This window comes from Monodon monoceros, unplaced genomic scaffold (genome assembly GCF_005190385.1).
Source record: "Monodon monoceros isolate NGI ecotype Baffin Bay Population unplaced genomic scaffold, NGI_Narwhal_1 Super_Scaffold_15, whole genome shotgun sequence".
Classification (NCBI taxonomy): Eukaryota; Metazoa; Chordata; class Mammalia; order Artiodactyla; family Monodontidae; genus Monodon; species Monodon monoceros.
In genome coordinates, this window is record NW_021703771.1 from 30,455,354 (window position 1) to 30,466,990 (window position 11,637).

Here is an 11,637-nt window from a genome sequence, read left to right on the forward strand (position 1 = left end):
TTGATTTGGGGGTATGTGTATTTAGGTGTTTTTGTTTAAAATTCTAATAGAACTAGAATATATTATTTTAAAGTTAGAAAGAGAAAGATATCTACTTTATCCAACAAGAGAATATGTCAATCTTTTAATTTTTAATTATAGTATGGTTGATTTACAATATTATAATAGTTTCAGGTGTGTGACATAGTGATTCAGTATTTTTACAGATTAGATGCCACTTAAGTTTATTATAAAATAATGGCTATATTTCCTATGCCAATCTCTTTTTATTCTAGAAAATTAATGCCAGAATTTAAAAAGCTAGTCAGTGAAAATAAGCAAATACAAGCAAATGCACGTGTGCATGCATGTGTGTACACACACACACACAATTTTCCATGAGATAGCCTGACTCTTAATCCTCTAGACCCAGAACAGTGTTGATGAGATTAAACTGCTTTAAGTCATGGCCTTTGTAGTCTGCACGTTTACGTGCTGACTATATATGCCCACACACTGTATTCATCTACTGGACAAATCTGACAAACACTAATGTCCTTTGTAAGTATTTTAAATCTACAGTATCATGTGCAAAATTCGGCATGGAATCCCTATCAGGCTGCGCTTTGTCTGCACTTGGAGCCCTTAATTCTGGGTTGGTAACCAGCATTCTCTTTACCAGCCCACTTATTTCTCCTTCTGTTGATTGCACTGAATGCCTACTATATGTCCAGTGCTTGGACACAAAGCACTCTGTCTCTGTAACTGCTGACCTGTTGTTACTCACTGAGAACATCTCTCTAGGGCTCCCAGGAAGCAGCAGGTAGACAAGAGAGGGAGAGAGATGTTCATCAATGGAAACCGGAGAATGCAAGTTTTCTAACATATTCAGGTTGGAAGCCAGGCACATGGATGCAAAGAGCTTCCCTATAACCAAAATTCCTCCTGGTTAGTAAGCACAACTAGTAACCAGCAAAAAGAAAGTTCTCTTGCCAACACTGTTCCATGTTACCTGCTGAAAGTGAAGGGATAGAATAGGAAAACAAACTAGAATAAAATTAAGTACTCTAATAGGTATACCTACTCACTCCCTGCTTCCCAGCCTGTCTCTAATTGTAACTAACAAAGTGGCATCTGCTTTAAAAAGAACTAACCGATAAAGGGTCTGATCATTTCTGACTTAAATGACAAAATCATGCTTCTTGACTCACAAAGTCAAGGGGACCAGACTATGACCAATTCGTGAAATCATTGCTTAAGCAACTTCCTTTGGCAACAAATTCTTTCTGTGATGGCCACTTTCTTTCTCCCTGCCTTCTTAACTTCAATATTCTGTAGTGAAAATGCTTTCAACACTCAAAAAAAAAAAAAAATCCATACCACTAAATTTTATCCCCAAATAGCTTCATTCCAGTCAGCTTCCTTAATATGACCTCAATTTGTCATTCTCTTCCTCCTCTTTTCCGTCTCTTTCCCATGTGTAACCCTGCACTAGCCTTTTTTCTGACTCTTACACAAGCATCTGTTAAGATCTTATACTCAGAACCAGGACACTCTATATTACCGTTTTTCTTTTCTCTTAGTAGAGTGCTAGGCCCAAAGTCAGAACACTCTGAGATCTTACAGAACTACCTGTAACTTTCCTACCTCACTCACTGAACAAAGAAATGCAATCAGACAAAATGGAGAAAGATTGCTTTTAAATTTTAAATGTTCTGGGACAAGTTCATTTCCCATAAATTCCTGAGCTACTCCAACACACTCTCTTATTTGCTAACTCCTAAGGGAGAAATAAAACTGTATGCAATTAATTAAAGTAATAGGCAGTACAGTCCAGTGGTTCCTAAACCACAGTGTGTGATAGAGCTTTCCATGATTAAATGTGAAAAAATAAAGAATACATTGGTATATATAAAGACATGCACACATATACACGTAAGCTGCCAACTGCTCTTTATTCAAGATTTTGAGCATGCTAATTTCTCAGTATAAACTGGGGTTTCTTTTATGAAATGATAGTGATGAAAAATGATGTTGGTAGCAAAGTAAATAATCTGACAACCCTATATCAGTTCTCTAACTTTTATTATTAATACCATTATGTTTATACCATTATGTTTGCCAGTTTATTGGAGTTGACTTTCTCTACCTGTGCTCTGCTTAGATCTCCTGGTAGGTCTGGTGCCCATGTCCCAGATGTGCGGGCTTGCTCCTAAGGGCTCCCACCTGCAGCCTTCTACAGAGAACTACATAGGCTCCCAGAGCCTCCTCTTCATCCTGAGAGTGGCATGTGCCTGGAAGACTTCCATCTCCCCTTCCTACTCCCCCAGCCCACAGCCCAAGACAGACAGGCAGGAGCATAAGAGCCCAGCTCCCGGGCAACTGTGCCTCCAGGCTGACTGGGATTTCACAGGACTTTGCATCCTTGCCTGATTTCTTCCCTTCCCTACAGTGCTTTCCCCACTCCCTTATCTTCCCCACTCCTTACCAGTTTCTTCAGGAGCACTTCCTTAACAAACCTTTGGTAGAGGAACAGTCCTCTCAAGGTCTGCTTTTGGGAAACTGGATCCAAGAGCTCTATGAAATCCCAAAGCTTGTGGCCCTTCAACAGCTTGTTCTCTCCACTCTGGGGCTTTTCTCACTTCTTAGAACACCAAGATCTCACCTCACGGTTTCACCTTTGCACGTAGTATTCTCTCTCCACCATTCCTACCCAAACTAAAGCTTCACTCAACCCTCAGGTCCCAGTTAAGTCACTTCCTCTGGGAGGACCTCTCGGAGCCCCACAGGTTAGGCATTCCCCTCTGCCCGCACATGCAACCTGCAATCTCACGGCCCTCTTCCAGGCTTGCCTGTAAAACTCAAAGAACAAGACCCACATCTGTCTGGCTCTGTTTTGTTCCTGGCAGTGAGTGAGCAGAGAAGGTGTTCAATCAATGTTTCTGATTGTCTAAAGAAATTCACCAAAACGTTAACAGTTACTGAATCTGGGCAGAAGAACTGTGGGGGTTTTTTATATATATTTTCTTTTTTGGTATTTTCTAACAAGTTTTTTTAAACACTGAAACTGATTTCATAATCAGTAAAATTTAAAAGGCCCTTTTTTATTCTGCAATAATATATATTGGTTAGCTTCTTTTTCTCTTAAAAGTTAATGGTATTTTCTGTGGAATAAGGCTAAAAATCAGTTAGGCAAAGTAGAGATACATCTATAAATAAAGCTGTCACTTTGATCACAATCACGCACTACAGCTCTCAGCTAGGAACCCAAGAGCATGATTCATACTCAAAATCAGTTATGCAGACATTAAGTTTTAGATCAGAGGAAAGACATTACATGTTGCATAGATCTTATCCCCATATTGGTTCATCTTTTTAGAAAAAAACTAGATAGCTTTGTAGGAAAGAGGCAAAAAATGACAGAGTCCAATGAAACAATTCTCACATAAGAAAGGATCCTACTCAAAGTACTTTTTTTTTCCTCTCAGGAAAAAAAGCCCGTATATTAAAGGATGCTGGTTTCCTGTTTTTAAAAAAAACTGACCCATTAATAATATTGTTCACAGTGAATTATCAAAATCGTTCTGATAAGAACACATAAAGATTATACCAGCAGTCTCCAGCTTGAGTTGAGTTGTACTCTGCATTTGCTTCCTGGTAGACTGGGAGGCGCTCCCTGGGAGTTGAGGGGACAGGAACTTCAAGGAAGCAGTGTGTTAGATGCAACGTGCAATGTGATCTGGGCCCTCACTCCTCCTCCACAGCCAGCTGGGCTCCTACAGTTTAACAGGTGTCACCGACTGCCCTTGGGCTAGAATAAGCTCATAAGGGCAGAGATTTTTGTCTATTTTGTTCATTGTTCACTAATGTATCCTCAATACCCAGAACAGTGCTTTAGCACATAGTAGACACTCAAATACTTAATGAATGAATCAAGCAATATAAAGGTTAAAAACTGATAAGATCAATAAGTACTCGAAAAATGGACAAATACCATGACAGACAGTTCAAGGAGAAGGAAATATAAATGGCTCTTAAACATGAGAAGATATTCAGCCTCAGAGATGATAAAAGCATTTCAAATGAAAGTTAACATGAGATAACATTTTTCCCCTAACAAATTGACAAAAATGCTAAAATTTATTAAAACACTCTGTAGGTGAGGCTTCGGGAAAACATGCATGCATATACATTGCTGGTGGGAACAGAAATAGGAGAGCCTCTTTGGAGGGAAGTTTGGCACTACTTATTAAAATTACAAATACATAGACCCTTGGCCCAGCAATCTTTCTGGCAACTTATCCCACAGATATACTTGCACACATGCGAAGTGACTCATGGCAAGGTTATTCACTGCATTAATATTAATAATAGCAAAAGTATCGAAACAACTAAGAACCCATCAATAGGGGAGTTGTTAATAAGTTGGGGTACACATACACTGCATTACTTGCAACTGTAGAAAAGAATAATGAAGCTCTCTTTGCACTTACATGAAAAGATACAATATACACCAGTAAGTGAAACAAATGAGGTACAGAACAATGCAAATAGTGTGCTTATTTTTGTGTATAAAGAAAAATAAAATAAATACATTTGTATTTGCTTATATTTGCATAAAGAAACTCTGGAACAATGCAAAGAAGTGGATAAAAGTGGTTTCTTTGAGGGAGGGGTGGATCCTAGGCACATGGAGAACAGGGTACATGCAAGACTGCATTATGTAATTTTTAGATTTTTGAACCATGTGAATATATTACCTAGTCAAATAATTATATTTTAAAAAATCAGGAGGCTGAACTACAGAAACGAGAGAGAGAGAAAGATAGAGAGAGAGCGCCTTTAGGGAGAATGCATGAATACTTAAGGCAATATGTATTTATTTTAATTTATTTATTTATTTATTTTTGGCTGCACTGGGTCTCCATTGCTGCACGCGGGCTTTCTCTAGTTACGGCGAGCAGGGGCTACTCTTCCTTGCGGTGCGCGAGCTTCTCATTGCAGTGGCTTCTCTTGTTGTGGAGCACAGGCTCTCGGCACACGGGCTCAGTAACTGTAGCACGTGGGCTTCAACAGGTGTGGCTTGTGGGCTCTAGAGCGCAGGCTCAGTAGTTGTGGCGCACAGGCTTAGTTGCTCCGTGGCATGTGAGATCTTCCTGGACCAGGGCTTGAACCCGTGTCCCCTGCATTGGCAGGCAGATTCTTAACCACTGCGCCACCAGGGAAGTCCCCAGCATTTATTTTTAAATGAATATACTTGTTACGAAAACATCCACCTAAGATTAAATCTAATCCTCTACAGACTTCCTCTAAAGTGTCACTCTGTAGGTCGACTTTGAGTTATTCAAAGTATTTAAAAGCAGTAATATGATGTCTGTTTGAAAATCTGTTAGAAATCATATTTCCAACTAACTTCTCAGATTGGCCCATGTCCCAATTAGTTCAAATCGTGCTTTTCATTTATAGTAAATTCACACACAAATCTCACAATCCATGATTATTATGGTGTGAGGTTTTATAGGTATAAAGAATGCATTACATTTCATATGTCTGATCTTTCTTTCCCTATCAGAAAACTAAGGAAAATTTTAAAAATCAAATTTGTTTAAATGACTTAAGAGAATGCTTCCAGTGAAAAAAGACCTCCAGTATTAAAACTACCACAACCTTTCAGGCATAGAACATGGTCATTAAAAAATGAGTCTTACCTGACTTCAGCTGGTGGACTTGGGGAATAGGGATTTGCAGAACAAGCTAGAATTCTAATGACTGCTCCAGGATGATAGGTTTCCAGAACGTGAACGGCTGTAGGATACACCTGTTGTTCAAAAGCAAGTTCCACATAGTCTTGGCTCTGGAAATTAGGCGGCGTCCTCTTAAATGGCACAGGAGCGCTGGGACACTGATCCCACCATGTTCCGTAAGTTCGAAACACAGCTGTCTGAGTGAAGTCACCAGAACTCGGGAATACATTTGGTACACCTGCTAAGTTCCACATGGTATAGGACATGCTATTCTCACTCCCATAATGGGAGCTGAAATCCACTACTTCTTTGGCATACTGGACCACCTCTGCATTGAGAGGGGAAGTCCGGCTGTTTGCTTCTATAGTTCTGTGGCTGTTCATCATTTCTCCTCTTGTAGCTGTCCTGGCTCGGCGCCGAAGGCACATATAATAAAACATAGTCAGAACTGTTAACATGGGAAAGACTGGTGGCATCTAGGTGTGAATTATGAAGCTTCAAAAGGTCAGGTGTCCTCGGTAAGACGCGCGAACTCTTCGAAGGATGTTCTAAAAAAATGAATGGCTTGTTGAAGTAAAATAATTTAAATAAACAGAAAAATGCATGGATAAGGTAATAAACGGCTTTTTACCCAATGCAATTTCCCAGAACGAAACTGAGAAAAACAACATTCACGTAAATGAGACTCTCTGGTATAATTTATCTAATGTACTTTTAAGAAAACTGAATACTGAAAATGTATATAATTTTATGCGATATGGGAAGCAAAACTGATATTATAAGGCAATGGCAGATGTATGACCCAAAAAAAACCTATTTTATGCAAAATTATAACTATCCTTCAAGAAATACTAAGTCCTTGAACTTTTAAAATTAAAATTATTTAAAATATATGGGGAACCACTAAAATACTGCTGTAAATCCAAAAGGATCTTAGGCATTTTATAACTTCACATTTAAACAAATGATTCCCTATTGTTAATTATGACTCACTTCCGAACATGCTAAGTACAGGTTTCACATTATGGGAATATAGATTTCTGGAGCTGACAGTTAATCCAGACCAACTATATTAACTGCCTTACACATCACAGATCACCAGACAGTGTTTAATTTATAACCCCTAGCATCATTTGTGAGGGTAGTCCATGGCTGGCTGGCATCTGGTTTGTTGCCAGCTACTCTTAGAAATCACTCACCCCAGATAGAATGGTCACAGGATACACACCAGAAATGCAAAGGTTGGCACTCATCCATGTGGCCTGGCAATTACACTCTGATTTCAGGTACCAATGTTGAAATATGACATTCTTTTACCTGTAAGACAAGAGTTTTAGAAAATATTTTTATTTCTGACTTAGGAAGTCAAATATCCCAACAAGTTTATTATCATAGATAAATAGCTACTTACTAGATACAGAACATTCAAACTGAACACATCACATCTTTCTGAATTGTGTGGACAATTTTGAATAATATATTTTTAAAATTTTATGACAGAATGTAATAAAAATATTATTAATGAACCCTTTTTATATAGAGGTTGCAAACCCATAGCTTATGGGTCAAACCATGCCAGCAAATATATTAGGTCCAAATATATTTGGTGATTTTTAAAATTTGGATGAGTTTGCAACCTTTAACAATCCAGAAAACCCTGTTGAGAAGAGGCCTGGTGGCCGCTCCTGTTCCCAGCCAGCTCTACTAGTTTACAACACAGGCCTGGCCCCTGTCTGCACTGACTAGTAATCTCTTGTCTACACAAACAGGGAAATCAAGCATATTCATTTTTCTACCTGTAAAGTCTTGAGTTTAATTTCTCCTAAGTAAAAGAAGGAAAATAAAACAACTTTTCTTCAGTAGAGCAAAACCTTAACACTAAGATTATAAAACATTAAACGCCTCTCCAACCCAAAACCTCTAACAGCTTTTTGTTCTTACATACAAGATATAATCTAAATCCCTTGGTTTGACATTTCAAGGCTCTCCTCAAGCCAGACCCATTTCTTTTTGTCTAATGCAGTAAACTCTTTCACTTTCTAAACACCCTTCCTATTTTACTTTAACTCTACCTCTACATTCCTTTTCCAGCCACTTTATTCCATAAGTAGGCTTATTATCTGGTACCACCTTTGTATCAGATATATACCCTTGTTCCACAAGGGCCTACATTAGGACCAAGTTTCTTGAAAGAAGTAATCTAGCCAAAGATTTCATTTATCAAAGTACTCAGTACACAGTAGGCACAAAATATGTCACGTGTTGACAGAAAGATGATGAACAAACAAAAAAATTATACAAATCTAAAATAATTTAAAATTAGATAACAGCATCCTCTTCCTCTCAATCCCAGTCAGATCCACACTGAAACGCCTGACAAAAATATAACCGGCAAAACAGTAAATAAAGAGCTGAGTTAGAAACATGTGAGGAAAACCCACAGTTGTGAGAAACAGAGAGGAAAGTCAAAGGGCGGAGAGCAGGAGCTGAAGCTAGTATGAGTCAGGGAACCAATTATGGGTCTTAGTGGTTGTAATAAGGGGACTTTCTAACACACATGCAGAGAGGTTATTTCAAGCCACGGGTCACATTTCGAAGAAACTTCATAAAGCCAAATTCAGGAAAAATCACCCTATCTGTAAAGCCAGGAACGCGAAAACTTAATTCATCGGCCAGGAAGCCAAAGTACACTTGACGTCAACCTAGGCAGTGGCGGAAAGTCACCGGAGGGAAATCAGAACCCTGTTAGGCGTGTACCACGCAGAGTGTGGGCCTAAATTCACACTGTCTTCATGGCTGAGAATCCCTACACCATCCCTAAGCCAAAAGATCTAAAAAGAAAGAGTGGTCCTGAACTGGTAGGGGCAGATGTGAACCTCTTTGCGGGGATGCTTCCACAACACGAGACTGACTAAACCCTTACTAACACAGTACAAACTTGCAGACCGTAAAAGAAAATGAACCACAGGGACGGACAGTCAGTAGGCAGACACACTAAATGGAAGAACTTGCACCCTAAAAACAAGAAATAAGAGAACACTCTGAACAAGACTTTTCCTGAAAAGACTAACAAAGCATGTATTAAAATAAATGAGTTTCTGCAGCACATGCTCTAATGCTGACATATCATGAGTTGACAAATCAGATTCACCTCAGGACATACAACACCAAGTGCTGAAGTATAGGACAGGTTATAAATGTGGGGAAAATAATTATCTAGAATATCACCTCTTTATTCAAACATTTCACCTACCACAAGTATAAATATGTCAAATAAAAAAATTTACAAATGCACAAATATCAAATCTTTAACACCAAAACCTGAAATGAAATAGCTCTTTCTTTTACCACATACACTTTATTTCAAAATAGGCCCCCAGGTAAATTAAGAAGTGTAATTTTCTAAAGAAGTTACTTGGCCCAACTCTTTCTTAAAAGAAAATTAATGAAACAAATTTAAACTGCAAAAATGAAATTTATGAAATAAAGAATAATGTACAAGTATCCAACTCAATTGACAGCTCAGCTAATTTGGAAGACTGTGGATGTTTTATTCCTGGAAATCTTCAAGGGAAGGACAGAAACCCATCTGCCAAGGTGGATGGATGAGTCTGACTGTATAATCGATGGACATCACCTCTCTCTCCACAGTCTATAAATTGCTGCAACCGAGCTCCTTTTACTTTCTTTATAAAACTGCATTTATCAGAAAGTAATAGTTTATAAAACCAAAGAAACACCTGCAAAATAAGATATCATCATTCATGTGAACATTCACAATCATTCCTGGCAAAAAGGTTGAGACAAATTGTGAAAGACAAATTCTATTTGACCTACCAAGCCATGAACTTTACAACTGTTTCCCAGCTAGCTTTTACCATCATAGATTATGGGATAATATCAAAAACAGCAAGACTGTCGTGTGGGCAATATCATTTTTAAGCTGTTGTTAAAGTTAAGTAAAATTCTGCACTGAAGTAACATATGTACAAGTGAGTTATAACTTTATAACATATAAAGAAGTTTACATTTACACATGAAGTTTACATTTTCACATTTACATATGAAGAAGTTCAAACTTCTCAGTGGAGAAATGTAAATGGATGCTTGATTTTTTCCAACTATGGATAACAATAATCTTTAGAGTTAATTTTTTGTGAGATAAAGCTAAAATGACAAAAAATTTTAAAAGAAGGAAAAGCGGTGTAAAAAAAAAAAAAGCACTGGATAAAAAGCACTGGAAAAGCAAATACATTTATTCTTTTTCCAGCCATACTATTTGCAAAAATGTAATGAAGTTAAAACCTGTTTTTGAAAACAAACACGGCATGGAAATAAAAAAGGGAAATGTGTAAACCCATTGTTAACATCCTTCTTGATTCTAAAGTCCTTTCCAGTCAACTAAGATGACACATAAAAGTATTTGGGGGGTGGGGACGAACATATGGAGAAGAAAGGATAGCTCACTCTACTTTTCCCTGGGAAATGAAGCTGAAAAAGGGAAGAGAGCTGCAGTTTCAGGACTCATGTGGGCAGCAACGACCAACGCAGAAGTTTAAGTTGTCCATGTACTATCTGGACTTTTGCCAAGGCATTGAGGCAATTTGTGATAACCAGTGAATATCCCAATGGGCACTGAACCAAAAGCAAAAGATACAATAACTCCCCTTTAGGAGGAGAATGGAATTCAAAGACAAAATGATTTTTCCCACCTGGTGCAAATAAACAAATATTAGTCTGGTACACTAAATTTGTCCAAGAGGGTGACTATAAGATATACCTTTTGGGAGGTATATACCTTTCTTTTCCAGTTCATTCAAAAAGCTACGTTATACAAGGATCATTTTTACAGTGAAATGTCTGTAATATATTAAATGTGCTTTTCAAATAATTTTGACTATAATAAAACATTTGAGCAAAACAAAAAAAAGCTACATTAATTTTAAGGATTCTCACAATACATAAAAAATATTATTTTCCATTTAACAAAAAGTCTGAAATAGAAATAGGGTGATCTTTATTTTACAAGTTATTTTATCTAATCAGTTGTCAACAATGATTACGAAGTAAGAAATTCCCCACAACTCACTGAAATTTTATACTAGCACAATCAAGGAATACAAAACAACAGCCATTTTAACCTGCATCAGGAGACTTTCATACACCTTGGGAAACAACTTGCTTTATGCGACATGATATCATTTTAATACAAGTTTATTTTCAACCACATCTTTCATATTATAAAATGCTTAACGAAGTTAAACAATACAATTACAGAGAAAGCAATAACAGTGGAAAAGAGAAATTAAGAGGTATAGACAAGGGAGAACATATGTTTACTGCTGAGATTTGAAGTGAGATGGGGAGTCGATGAGGCGGAGAGAAGCAGGATGGCAGGAACTGCAGAGAAGACGGCAGAGGAAAGAGGAGGAAGGAAAAGGGCTTTTCATGAAATCAACAAAAGGAGGCAGTTGGGATGAACTCGAAAGCCTAGGTTCATGGTGTGATGGAATAACCTGGAAAACAAGTTTAAAACTCCAAAGAGGATTCTCAACTTATATTAAAGTCAAAAGATATGGGAAAGATAAAAAGGCCAGGCAAAAAGGCAGAGTCCTACACTGAAGGCAAGTCATAACACAATACTTACTTGTAAAATAGCCCACAGAGATGTGTCAATGAAGTGACAGAAAAAAACGAGGGTTTCGGCAGCCTCGCAGGATGTTACCAAAATGTCACAGAAGGCGTAATGTGGTAACAGATCAAGAAAAAATGGCTGAACTTTAAATGCTGTCATTTCTGAATCCTGATGAAACTGATCAAGAGACACTGCTTTAAGGAAAGGACTTTTCTGGTTGAGTCTAGACATCAAGACACGAGGGAATGGAGGAAAATATCAATCAAGAAAAGAATGGAA

At 37.8% G+C, this 11,637-nt stretch overlaps 1 protein-coding gene across 2 annotated transcripts in view; it reads right to left on the reverse strand.

Annotated features, from left to right (window-relative positions):
• The window catches only part of FBXL4 (F-box and leucine rich repeat protein 4), a 52,386-nt gene extending 45,346 nt beyond the window's left edge, over positions 1–7,040 (reverse strand). The window contains exons 1-2 of one of the 2 annotated variants that reach the window (XM_029224332.1): positions 6,923–7,040; positions 5,688–6,271 (exon numbers count right to left, since the gene is read on the reverse strand). In XM_029224332.1, the coding sequence (XP_029080165.1) occupies positions 5,688–6,199 (512 nt within the window). In that variant the 5' untranslated portion in view covers positions 6,200–6,271; positions 6,923–7,040. The remainder of the gene's footprint in view (positions 1–5,687; positions 6,272–6,922) is intronic. The other variant, XM_029224333.1, reaches the window with a different exon arrangement.
• Between the last annotated feature and the right edge of the window lie 4,597 nt (positions 7,041–11,637).